At 36.5% G+C, this 14,497-nt stretch overlaps 1 protein-coding gene across 2 annotated transcripts in view; it reads right to left on the minus strand.

The window, feature by feature from the left end:
• Positions 1-14,497, minus strand: part of COG6 (component of oligomeric golgi complex 6) — a 54,841-nt gene that overhangs the window by 16,285 nt on the left and 24,059 nt on the right. For both annotated transcript variants that reach the window (XM_031056794.1, XM_005420792.2), the window contains exons 11-13: positions 10,887-10,951; positions 7,040-7,131; positions 5,227-5,344 (exon numbers count right to left, since the gene is read on the minus strand). In XM_031056794.1, coding sequence (XP_030912654.1) covers positions 5,227-5,344; positions 7,040-7,131; positions 10,887-10,951 — 275 coding nt within the window. The remainder of the gene's footprint in view (positions 1-5,226; positions 5,345-7,039; positions 7,132-10,886; positions 10,952-14,497) is intronic.

Consider the following 14,497-nt stretch of genomic DNA (forward strand, 5'->3'; position numbering starts at 1 on the left):
CAAATAAAACAAAATGGTAATCTAAAACACAGAACTCCACAGAGAAAGCCCTACTTACAAGTCTCAAATGGCAAGTTAGTGGCTTTTATAAGAGCCTAATCAGGTTTAAATACAGCCTTTTAAAAAACCCCACTGACTGGATCCAAAGTACTACAGAGGGGAACCTTGTAAAAATGTTATGGATTTTTCATGCCGTCAGTTAACACTGAACAGCATCAACTGCAGAGTCCATTCTCCTCAGCTGAGACAATACTCACCAGCACTCCAAGAAACCTGAGCGCGTGTCTTATCAGAGAAGCTGTTTTAAGATTTTCTGGTCCTATTAGGATCCTACAGAGGTCAACAAAGTAGAATGCCTAATGGCATGCTTTTCTTTTCAGCTATCAAGCTGGTCTTGGAAAAAAAAGATAACTAGGTTTTGCTTTGTTCACATGGATCCATTTAGAAGCACAATAGCATTCAGAACACAACAATAATAATCAGCCTTATTCAATCTGCCCCACATCTGATTTCGCAGAAACCTAATAGGTTTCATTCTGGCAGGAATCAAATTATGAAGGACAAGTTTACAATTATTCCCATGCAAGGTTTTACTATCTCTCTCACTGACAAACTTAAAAGATAATGCAATCACAGCATTTAATTAGCATACATCTACTCTAAAAAGAACAGCATTAAGGAATAATAATCCCAAAACTTAATTTGGGATATTCTACTAATAGTCTTCTAACAGCTCAGACAGCAGATGACTGGAGCTTGGTACAATCTTCATTAGTGCCCTTATGATAATTCTCATTCCATTTTATTAAATGTTTGCAATTATTCTTTCCTTTAATAATTGTTCTGGAACACTAGTGAAACCAGAGGAAGGACATGTGGGATTGAAAATTCCCACTCTCCTAATTTAACAGGTTGTCCAATAAAACATGCTGACATCAGTTGGTCTAACACACTTGTTAAAATGCCTCACCAATGGATTCATGATATTAAATAACTCCGATACTGAGGGGACTGAAAGAGCAGTCCATCCACTCCACTCCTTCAGGTACTCTGAACTTCCAGTTTCATTGGAACAGTTTCTGTCATTATGATGATTATTTTCATTCATTGTTTTCTCCTGGATTTATAATCCTCTGTAAAGTGGTCATTTGTAATGGGCTGTTCTTAGAACCAGACAACGAGTAACACAAGCAGAATCCTGAATTCCTATACATTTGTTTTATAAGCACAGAGCGAAAAGAAACATGGAAAAGGATACATAAGGACTTTAATGATAATTCTGATCCACTTTACTAGCACTCTTGGTAGACCCATGGCTGGGTCCAAAAAAGCTAAAAAGCAACAAATACAGACACAATTTTTTTCAGCATAAGGACACCAATACTGGCAAAAAACCATTCTAGTTCAACCAAGAACCAGAACAAAACAACTGCTACCAGAACTAGAAAGTACTGGCAAGAATGCCCAACACTGGCTCTGAAGAGTAAGAGCGACTAAGGCAAAGGAGGGACCGCATCTCCAGTGAGCTGATGCACCAAACCTTCAGTGACACAGGAGGTGGCTGGGGATGCACAGCTTCTGTACGATGTCAACAATGAGCTCTACAGCAGCCTGAGAATCTCAAAGCCATGAATGGCATTTTAAACCCTAAACAAAAAGTGGCTTCGCAACAACTGTTACCAAGCTTCATGACAGGTTTCAAGAAGTGTCGGAACCAAAGAGACTCCCTTGTGTACTGCATTTCTTTGATAACAATGGATCTGCTTTCCAGCAGACTGCTGAATATTTCTGTTACAGGGATTTCAGTTCAAACAGAGCTACCTGAGAAGCCAGAATGAGAACACCATAAAAAAAGCTTTCTCAGAACAAACAGTTTGAAGTTGAGAGCTGCTGAGTATTTTATTTTCAGATTCCAACCAGGATGCTTGAGATTTTCTTATGTAATGAAAAAAAAGTTCAGAGCAAAGAGCTTCTGGGCAAACCAGTAAGTATTCTGAAGTAACCAGGGATTTCCCTCTGTCATTTACACCAATGGCTTGACAGCCAAGAGAGAAAATCCTGATCTAAGACTGCCTAAAAGCTTCCATACACCTCCACACTAGTGACACTCCTTATGTAATATGGGACTCTTCTCAAAAATAGATGTGAAGAGGAAGCTATTTTCTTGTCCTAGAAAGAACAGCCTGAAGTCTCAGTTTCCCCCTGTGCTTTAGAAATTAAATCCCAGGCAGATTGAAGACAATGCTCAACTCAGGATAATCAATAATCTAGGGAATTAAATTGTCTGTGGCGATGAGGACATCCAATTACCACCCTGTCATTTGTCTGCATCCTAAGGCTGGGATCTTGAGGAGTTAGCATATTTAATGAAACCTGCTTTGTCTAAAAAATGTTCCCAACTAGCTATACTTAAGTGAAAGATTTGCTTAAATCATATTCTGGTCTATCAACTACTAGATACAATGTAGATATTAAAAAAGAGAATTATCAGCAACAACAGACGACACTGAGGAAATGTTATTGTTAAAATTGTCTACTTGACAGGCCATTCACTCCTTTCCAACAATCTAAACAGCAGAGGCACTTAAACTTATAGAAATATAAGTATTTTTACTTTAGAACATCCCATTTCCATTTTAATGTATTTCCAAAATTATTCAAATTATCTTAAGGATCATATTTTAATTGAAGTATTGGACAATTGTTATTCTTTGAAACAGGCTTATCAATGCCTTAAGATGCATAATCTAAATTGAAGCAAGAAACCACAATTCCCAGACTGTTCAAGTGAAAAATAATTTACTAATTTTCCCAGTGAATATTCTCTAGCTGCACAACATGAACAGCAATGAAGCTTTTGTAATTGCCTATGTAAGCACAAAAGGTCTATCTTCCAGGGGGTAATCTTCTCTGAAAATAAAAAAAAAAATCTGGAAGCAATTGCATTGCATTCATAGCTGGCAAGGAGCTGGAAAAAGAGTGGGACGTGAAGAAAATCCTACTAATACATATACACAATTTTGGTCTGAACACATACTAAAAGCATGGTAAAAAGCAACCTTCAGTTTCTTCAAAATGTAAAGGCATTGTGACATTCAGTACTAAATTTACAAAGACAAATGAAAAGGCATAAAACCTGCTTATCTGTACACTAACACAAAAAAACTAAGTAACAGGAGAATTAAATTTATGATAAAAGAAACATCTTTATCACATGGAAACTAATGTTTCTCTAAGTGTAATCAGCCTATAAATTTTGTATTTTTTATGAAGAAAAACTAATTTCAGTCATGAAGAGATAAGCCATCATTCTATCAATTCAGTAATCCACTCACAAAGGGTAATAATAGAAGGTGCTACAGAGGACTATCAAAAACTCAGTTACAAGAACTACACATTAGAACAGGAAGATTTCGCCTCAGACATAGAGTTACCTCACATTTAACTCCTGAAGCAGATTAATAAATAATTGTGGAGGCCTTTGTTACCCATATATCTAACAGTCTTCTAAATCTCTTTAAGCTCTTGACCTCAATTATATTTTTAGGAAAGATCTTCATAGGGCACATAGGCAATGTAATATTGTCGACATTTCAGATTTAATTTATAAATGTGTTTCTGAGAAAGAGCAATATTATGATCTTTTCCCATTACATGGTAGGCTCGGTATGCCATTCATTACTTGTAATAAGACATCACTGAAGGTGGCAGGGCAATCACTGCCTTCATTTAAGGCCAGTAAAAGCAAATTTGACTACTTTATAAAACAATGACAGCATCTAGAACCAGTTACATCCAGACTGGGGGCTGAGGCAAGGGGAACTAAGAGGGCAAAGAGGAATACACAACGTTCTCACACTGACAATAGAAAGAACACACACTATGGACTAGAGGATCGTAATTCCTTTATCATCCTTCATCTGAATTCTACACATTTCCAAACTGAAAACAGTGTATCACCCAAAACAAAACCTCACAGAATGTGAGTTACTTTAGTAGGAAAACCATGCTGGATCTTAATTAAGTATAGATGTAATACTCAACAGGATAAATAAATAAAAAAGAGATTAATAAAGAGATGTTTTCAAGCCAAGATTTTTTTTTCCTTAAGCAGTTTGTAAGCAAAAAGCAGTCATACATTCTTGCTATGGTCCATCACTGATTTCTTTTCATATAAGGAAAATTCACAAACTTTTATTCTAGCTTACATATTAGGAAATAAAATGTTTTTTGGTAAATTAATGTTGTCCTTGTCCATTGCATGCTTTAGGAACAGCTTTAGTTGATCCTTGAAGAAGCATTAATAGCAAAGGAACTATTACAGATATGATCCTGCATTCAAATGGAAATACCCGACAGCAACAATGCATTAAGAGGACTTTAGCAGTTTGGACTGAGGGTGGTAGCAGCTAAGGAGTAACCCAATGAACAAATGAAACCACTGAAAGGGGTCACTGGGGTATCTGGGAGAGGAGGAACAACTGCTTCTTTGAGAAAGTCATTCCCCAGCTCCTACAGAAAGACAGGAAATTAGGACCAGACAGACTGTGCTGAATGAGAAAACTCATTTGGAATCACAGAACAATACTGACAAAGCTCAGAAAACCTGACTGAGTGGCCAGCAAATTACAAGTCAGCACAAAGAATAGTTTCTGGAAAATGAAGTATTTTTTTCCATTTTTTTGTAGATTAAATAATTTAGAAATGCATTTACAAATGTTACAGCAATGTTCATGCAGTAAAATTACTTTTATAATAGACAGAAAAGCCCAAATTTTGTTTTTACTTAGCTTATCATTTTGGGATATACCTTGAAACTTCAAAAAAGGAATGATGCACAATTAACTAACTGATCTGATGATGCATTAATACAAATTATACACCTCAATCACCTGACATTGCTCTATTGCACTTAATAAAATTTCCTACTTTCATTTCTTCTTATAGATTTCTTATACATATAAAAATATGTAAACTGTTCTGCCAAAGAATATTGCTAACCACAGGATTTTAGATACATATTTACAAAACCTCCACCATTATTAGAATTAAAATATAAACAGCAAGTTTGTAATGTAGTTCTATGACTAAAATACTGAAAATACAAGTCTTCAACTTTAGGAAAAGCTAACATATAAACCAGCTACTTATTCAGTAATCTTACTAGACAAAAGGGAAATGCAAGCATGTTTTGAAACATAAAAGCTGTATGATTTTGAAACAAACCTTGTCCATTAGTTTACTTGCATGAAGACTCAGGCTATTAAAGAATATTTTCTTGCTCAGCAAATGCATTTCTTCAATTGTTGTCAGAAGTGTGGCTGCACTGTTTCCTACAATACCACTGAAAAAAAATTAAAATTATTTAATGAATCTAAAGGGGAAACAAAATGATAGTCAAATACTTAAATATAATTTTAAAAAATATTATTTTCAAAGTTTAAAATTTAGAACAAATAATTGCAGGGAACAATTCTCCATAGTGGCTAAGAGATAAGCTAACTGTAAGAACATGAAAGCTGTACAATTTTGAAGCATCTTGAAATATCAAGTATATCATTAAGCAAATATTAAACATAGTCTATCAAACTTTTTTGTAGAGTACTAAAATTTACCAGATTTTTGCTTTCTTATGCAATAAATCTACTTCTGTTATCAAAAACAAATTACATAACAAAAAGGGTTAATGATATTCTATCATACTGCCTGTTAGGGACAGCATTACCTCTCTCATTTCTGCACTGAGATGCTGGGCATCCCCAAAACTGTAAGAATTCATGCCTTGCTATTCTGAGTGTTAAACTATCACACTTAGCACAGACATCACATAACCCTTAAATGGCACTACAGGACTATGCTCCTCTCACAGATATAGCCTCCCTCTGGCTATAGGAATTGCACTTTTAAGCTACAAACTGTCAGTGAAAATTCTTTGGGTCATAATAGGATCAAACCTCTATCTCGATTTTCAGATTGCCATCTTGTGTTTAACAGACCATTTCTCAAACTGATTTTTCCTTTTATTAGTAAGGTGCACCTTCCCTATGCAGAGGAAATTATTCAGCTAGTAGAAGGTACTTCAGTGGTCTTTAAACATTGTGGTGTTAACAAGACAGAAACCAACAGACAAGACTGCCTAAGATCTTCCATTTTAACATCACATTTTCAATTGCACCAAGCTTCATAACCATGGGGAAACGCTAACTTTGGAGACAGAAAAGCAACACCAAAATGTTCCAGGATTTTTGGACAATAAAATTAAGACTAGGTCTCACATGTGTTCTACAATAGTCCTGCTATCACAATTGAGGAATTTAAGTAAGGTGGGAGGTGCCCAAGAACCACTTATTCCAGTCTGCCCAACATCTGAAGTATTTTCGGACAGAGAAGTTCAATTAGTAATATTAATGTTTCAAATTCTCAGCAATTCAGTCCAGGGCTGTGGAGGAAGATTTTTCTCCTACTGCTCTTTCTAACTAACGTGAACTACAGCATATGCCACAACATATAAATGATATATAAATTAGCAGCTCTGGCTTTTCTCCAGTTTCTGTATTCCTAGTGGCCTCTAAGAGGTTGGAAGGTGATCAGTGCATCTTCAACAGTAAGATAAGGGAGTGTATAATTACGGAAAAAAAGTTATCAAAACACAACTATTTGAAACAAAACAAAAACAAACCAAATAAAAAAAAACCCCAAAATCGGAAGAAGTTTTATTTAGTAACATTTTCTCAAAGGGGACTTGACTTTGTCATATGAAATATTGCGGAGAGTTTTTTTGTATACTATTTGAATCTACACAGAACAATAAAGAAAGAGTTATTGTGCCAAACTGATGATTTATTCCAAAGCAGTTTTGGTATGAACTGAGGAATGGCAATGGGTAAATGGTTTCTGCTTATTATCACATATGTTTCTACTTGATGTCATAGTGCAGAGCAACAACTAAGCAACAGAAGTACTCTTCCTAGCAGATTTGTTCTTACATGTACAATTAGGGAAAAAAGGCATTTTTAACATATTTTGTAATTTTTCATACCTGATTGTATGGTGATAGAACTTGAGCAAATTAGAAATCTTGTACAGTAAAACTGCTCCTGGCTCAGCAACAATCACCTGCTCAATTCTAACCTGCAGCATGAACAAATACAAACATCCTTCAGGTCATAAATTCTGAAAGCCAGCCTTCTATGACTTTATATGCAATATATCTCAGATTTTTGAAAAATAAATTCAATCAGAAATAAATTTTAAAAGAGAATGTCCAGTTAACTTTAATGTTTGGCTTGAACTGAAGTGCTTCTGGGCTGCCAAGCATCTGGGCAGAAAACAAATAGGTATATGCACCTTTAAAAAAAGAAACAACCCAAAAACAAACCCAAACCCAAAAACCCTTCCAAAAATCCTAAAGCCCCTACAGACTTCTGCTGTTATTGGAAATTTAAAAATACTGAGATCATTTTATGGATTAATACCACAATGTACATACTGGAGTCTTCCCCAGCACTGAATAGCAAGAACAGCTGCAATGCTGCAGAATCACTAAACTACAGCAGTAGATTTCTATCATCATGCAGAAATTCAGAACACCAAAATATTAGGTATTTTGCCTAAGAAACAAATTTTACCTGGATGAATAAATTCTTCCCTGAAAGGAGAGCATATATGTCTCCTACCAGCTATGCTGATTGTTTATCTCAACCAGGAGATGCTGGCTACACAACAAAATGGTGCTGAGTGTCTTTATAGTTGGACAACTGATGTCATGTCTCCTTGGTACACACAGTCTCAATCCACTCATAAAAAGCTGCCCCAGGGCCAATCTTTGTGCACTTATGAAGCAGAATAGACAGTGACTTATCCTGCACTGCTCCCCTACATGCCTGAGTGTGAAAGGGCTACACACAAATCAGCAGCCATCACCCACTCTCCCAAGTTATTTGCCATTCAATGGAAAATGATGCGCTGCAGTCCCTTCTTCTCACAGTCAGCTCTAGGGAGAACCAACCAAGATTATGTTTTCTCAATCCTTTCAGTTTGCATCTAATTCACAGCCCAAAAGCAATTAATACTTTTTAACTCTTATTCGCAATACTTAATGCACGAAGTTTATTTCAACACAAAGGTGAACTTTGCTCTTCAATGTGTTTGTATATACAGAGGTCTATATACAAATATATGTCTCCAGTGTTACCTGTGGGCATGGATACTGAGTACATTCTAGTTGTACAGCAAAAGAGAATAAGGCAGGCAGGGGAAAAAGAGGGAAAACAATACATTAACAACAACAACAAAAAAAAGGAATAACTGAAAGTAAATAAAATAATTAAAAAGTGAACAAGAGAACAGGCAAAAGAAAAGGGAAAAAATAAGATTTTAGGATCATGACAGAAAAATAAAAATCAAAAAGACAAAGTGGGAAAAGAAGAACTGCTGCTTCCCATACAGAAGTCTTCACTGCACTGGAGAGCCAAAATTTGCAAGCGACACAACCTAACCTGTTTGGGGAAGCTTTGGACTTAGAGCTCTTACTATTTTTCAGTCCTGTATGTCCTATTGTTAGCTGACCATAAAAGACTACCTGCAGTCCACACAGGGCATCAAAGACATTTTGCTTTCAACTCATCTTACATGTTATGGAAAAGCTGAGGAGTTTAATTTAAATTTTTTTTAGGATTCTCCTACCTCCATCTGAAATGAGAGGCCTGTGCTAAGATCTACCACTAGGGAGTATTCAAGAGTCACCTACGTGCCTAAAACACAAATCAACTATCAGCAAGAAATGTGGGCAATTTAGTCTGCATGTAAGCATAACCATACTACAATGTATTGTAGAAAAGACTGCTCCAAACTGAAACAATTACTGTTGTTCCTCTGAACATGGTGGCTTGTAATTATCTAATTACCTATTATGCATTGTCTCAAGGTTCTTCTGCTTGGGGGCTTCTCAGGCGGGATTTTTTCTACCTTTTTTTTTTCTTTCCCGTCAGGAAACAATAAGTGTTTCATACTCTTTACTGGAAAGTCGAGACTGTCAGTGAATTAATGTAAGTTGCATTCTATTAAAATACAGAATACAATGGGAAGTCTTTAACTGTTCTTTTAGGATTTTCTTTTTACTAGCACAGTAACTAACCAACAACAATATTTCAGGGGATTATTTCTAAAGAGACTACCAGCATGTAAGTGTAAAGAGTTTGGCAACTGAAATTAAACTTACTGTGTACTTAACTATAAAAATCACAAGCACTCAGATCAAGACCAAAACTTCCTCTGACTTACACAGGAGTTTGATTTCATTCCTAATAACTTTGTTGGAATGCACAGAAATGTTGAACTCAAACATCAGCATTCAGTATTAACAGAACTCATTCAATAGTACAGAAAGTTTGGAAACATCTTCCAAAAAAACAAAGCTGTGGTGATTGTGTGTCTATCAGGACAGGTGTCTTCCAACAGATCAAAAACAAAAAGGTTGTGAAGGATGATCATAATTCTGTGGCAACAGGCACAAAACTGAAAGACAAGAGATTCTGTCTGAACATCTGGGAACACTTTTTTTTTTACTGCGCAGGTAGGTGGCTGAGCACTGGCATATGCTGCCCAGTGAGGCTGTGGAGCCTCCATCCTTGAAAGTATTTAAAAGTCACCGGGACACAGCCCTGGGCAACCAGCTCTAGGTGGTCCAGTCTCAGTTGGGAGTTTGGACCAAGTGACCTCCAGATGTCCTTTCTAATCTCAATTCTTCTGTAATTCTGTGACTTTCTAAACGGCACCTTTTTGAATTTTACCTCTCTCCAGACCTTATCCTCTTCTTATCACAAACTTACGTGTAGTATCCAAAAACTAGCTGTTCACATTTGAAACTGAGTATTTGTCAAGTGGATACGGTTGTTATAGCTACAGAATCCTAAGAGAAATTTATTATAATCATATTGAGGCACAGTAGATTTTGCTTTAAAACCACCTGGATTTATACACTGCACAGTCAGGCAATAATTGGTATCAGCTTCATCACTTTGATTACTTCGGTGCTTATGTGAAGCACATACAATAGACAAGTCAGGCAATCATTTGATGGATCATCATTAAGGATTTCTATCACGTGTCCCCTAAACTTACTAAGGCTGTAGTTTGAAAAAAAGACAGGATGTGACAAATACAAAAAACTGAGGTAGCATAAAGATGGTAATTAGGAAACAATTTTTCATGGTGTCTTTAAAATACAAGAGTATGAGTTATTAAAACAACCCCCCAAAAAACCCCACAAACCACAAAAGGAACTGGCTTTTCACACAAGAGCTGAAACATTCACTTGCCTCCTGAAGGATATGTTGTGAATATCAACAGTTTATATCAATTTGACATGCTCAAAGGAAAACATCTACTGAAATCTATTATATACAAAGAAGTTATGGCTCAGTAAGTCCTTAGTATATTCACAAACAGGCAAGGAAACTATCCTACAGAAGTATGACACAACTGCACAACCTGTACACTCTTCCCTAAGCATAATGGTCACTATGAAAAACAGGTTAGTAAATTACATTGATTTTTTATTTGACTACTACCACCACTACGGCTATTCCCATACACTTATCACAAAGCTGTAATTTTATACATCAGTACTCCTCAATGTAGGAAAAGCAAACCAATATCAAAACTCAAATTTAGCATCCTAGTATCCCTCCTTATATGACTATTATAAACCAGACATCTATGAACAAAGGAATCTTTAATTTGAGAAAAAATCCTTCCGAAGTCAACAATCTAATTCTTAACCAAGGGCAATGAAAACGAAATGAGGAGATGGGAGCACAAGTTCTGAAAAAACATGACAGAACAGCTTTTGTATTTAGAGTGCTAAGGAAAACAAAATACTTCACCTTCAGAGGCCTGCAGACACCTTCTGTGATGTGCCCAACTACTTCTTGAATATTTTCTTCCACACCTATAGTTAATGCAAACACATGCTAAGATTATGCAAATGTAATTCTCTTTTCTTCAAGATTATAAAACAAATAAACAAATGTAGGAGGTACTCCTCCATAAAAAGCATTATGAACTGTGTGTTCTTTTCTCCACACAACTAGTTCACACCTCCACTGTACCTCCAATCTAACCATTAAGAAATAGCTGCATGGCAAAACAGTCCCGGAGTCATTACCTTTTGCTATGCAATTGCTTCCTAGGGCAACACAGTGCGTGGGAATATGAGGTAGAAGCAGCAAGGGGAAGAATAAATGATTTAGCAAGAAGCTAAATCTCAGTAAGGCTCAATATTAGCGCTTCATGAAATTAAACTAGAAAAACACCCAAAACCCCACCAGGCTGGTGAGACACTCGAGGAGCAGCAGCACAGCCCATTTGCAAGGCCTGACTGGCAAACACACGTGTCTGTCAGCGCTGCTTACTGACGAGCTCGTGGTGCTGCTACTAATGGAGTGACATGTGTACCTCCACACTGCTGCGTGCTAGAGCGCTGGCAAACGCTTCCTCCCCAGCAGCAATTGAAACTCATCTTTCACAGAACCATGTACAAAGGAGAATATTGCCCTATCTTAGTACGAAACACAAATGAATTGTTGCATGGCAACCAGTGCTGTCATAAATCAATCAAGCTGAAAGCAACAGATCTTCAAGCTCTCACTTCAGTAACAACTCAGAACAGATTTATGGAGAAAGCAATACTTTAATTCTAATTTAAAACTTGTCAACAGGAGTTCATCTTCAGATGGGACCCATGCAATGAAAGTAAACAAACTGACTGTGACATGCGACAGAAATCAGGTGACCCGAAGCTATATTTTGCTTATTTCAGAGTGAGACAGATTAACTCAGAGAGTAAAAATAATGAAAGATCAGAGATCTGTGCCAATGCCTCTTTACACCAAGTTACACGGAAAGCCATATAAGCAGTAACAACTGAATTCAGTGTGGTGGCTATAAGAATTTCAACATACTGAATTGGTAAGGTAATAAAAATACACTTATATACTTGAGTACTGATATCAAGGCAAAAAGCAAGATTACAAACCACAGCATGCATGCTCTTTTACGTAATGGCTAGCTCCCAGATAGACCTTAGCAATTTACACATTTTTTAGTAGGAACAGTCACACTTGTACTGCTCATCAATGTAACAAGTACCTAGCACATATTTGCAATAGTATATCTAGACCAGATTGACTTAAAAACAAGTTGTTTGGTATGAAAATTTTAGCTTAAAAAATATACAAGCTTGAATACCAAAGGACATGGAATAAAATTTTTGAGATACCACATGCTTGTGCCTTCGTATGTATTTTCATGTCCAATTAGAATATCTGGATTCCAAAAGCAGTGAAATCTTCCAGCAGAATGGGTTATATAAGTAGTGCAAGTTTGACATAAAAGAATTACAGAATAAACAATTCTCAAAGGTCCAAAATAACTTTTAGAATACAGCTCATAACTGAAGATACACTTCCAACTCCTTGCTACATCATATATAATTTTTCCCTGACTATCCTTCTATAAAAGGAGAGATCATTTTTGGACTTTGTTTAGCTTCTCTTCTCCATCTGGGTTCCTGTAACTCCGCAAAAAATGGGTTTCTACTGCATCTCCTAAAATGCCTGCAATTCTCAATTCTGTGCAAGAGAAGATTTCTTTATGACTGGGAGGCTCCTGCTAGCTATAGAATACCTAAACTCTGAAGAGGAAAACCAGCTCCTTTATGCTTGTCCAGCAAAAGAGTTAAACCTTTCTGAATGTGTTTTCAGCACTTAAAATTTTAATAGCATTTTTGGTCAGATTAATCTGAAACAGCTAATTTTTGCAAGCTTAACATTTTACAACTTTTTAAAAACCATCCTTGCACACTCTGCTTATGGGCTACATAGTCTGGTCACTTTAAAGTAAAAACTGGGATGGAAACATTTCTCAAAGAAAGAAGTTCCACACATACAATTTTTCATCCAGTGGGACCATATTCACCAACAGGTATACAAGTGGCTTTTTTTTGGCTGTTTTTTGAGAAGGGAAATTTTTCTATAGCTGTGATTTACCACACTCTCCACAGTCTTGAAGGTACATAGAGCTTATAGGAGAATTTAAACAGAAATCTGAACTCAGTACAGACACACCTGAAGGAAAATAGTTCCTATAGAAGTAGTTCCAGCTGCAAAAAACTACTCAAGCTGAAATTGAAGTGAAAATATCTGACTGACCTAACTTCAGACAGTCAGGTAGGTGTTTTATCTATGGCAGTTGCTTGGGCTCCCTCTATAGGGGAATGGAAAAAAAACCCAGTTTGTGATAAAAGTCTCCGGAAATGCTTACATTAGATCTCAAATTTTGTTAGGAAGCACTGCATTCTGAAGATGCAAATCTCTGTCCTTATCTCTAACTGCAAATAAAACAAGATGTCCACTTGTTAAATAGCTACATGAAATTAACTCAATTTTTACTCTAGCTTGCACAGCCAGACACCTAAAAACTGCACAACAGCACAGAAAATTCAGCTTGATTTTTTCAGTACCACAGATGCTGTCCTAACTACCAACTCAGGACCTGAATTTATAAAGAAGAGATAATCTCAGGGTACTTTGGGGTTCCACTGCCCATAACTGTTTCTTGTTAAATCCAGTGGTATCCTATTAAGTACTGTTTTGTCTTACAGACCTTACCACATCACTATCCTTGTCATCAAAAAAAAATTCCTCCAAGATACAGAGAAATAGTTACAGACAGCACCTCCTAAGCTCCCAGTATGAAAGGAAGAATTCCTCTTTAAATTTCTTGAAAACTGTGCAACAGTGATAGCAGACCCACTCCTGGAGAGCTTCAGAAAACATATTTTTCCTTCAGACTGAAATAGTGAATCCCTTGTTTATACCATTCTTTCCAGAAAAAGGTTTTGTCCTGGTGATTTTTTGTTGAAAATCTCTCCTCCAAATATTTATGTTCTCTATATTATCAAGTATCTTGCTCTGTGGCTGAAATGCTCTAAATATATCTCATTCCATGGTCATATCACCTCAGCCCAACATCATGTCAGGAGGCCAAAGAACTTCATAGTTAAGCAAAGCACTACACAAAGAAGTGTGAGAATTTCAGAACAAAGCACAGCAACAGAAGTCCAGCCCACAGCAGAACCAGACACATTTACATGCTCCATGTAAATGGACTTTTTCCTGAAGGGCTCCCCAGTTACAGCAGAAGCATCTGTCAGTCATCTACAAAGAACTGCCGTGTCTTTTTCTCTACCATAAAACCATCATGAGGTCTGCTTTTCTGTCTCCCTAAAATACTGTCAGCAAACAGTATTCAATTCACTTCCACAGTACACTGTAACTGCACTTAAAAAGCAGCATTCCTCCAATTTGATTTACAACAGTTCCTAAACAGCCTCCTTTTCTCACATACCATTAATAAGGAAAGGCAATCAATACAGCAGTCAGGCAAATCAGAATACATATTCACTTTAAAACCCAGAGTAGGATTGAGACGTACA

The sequence above is a fragment of the Geospiza fortis genome, unplaced genomic scaffold, assembly GCF_000277835.1.
Source record: "Geospiza fortis unplaced genomic scaffold, GeoFor_1.0 scaffold194, whole genome shotgun sequence".
In the NCBI taxonomy this organism is placed as follows: domain Eukaryota; kingdom Metazoa; phylum Chordata; class Aves; order Passeriformes; family Thraupidae; genus Geospiza; species Geospiza fortis.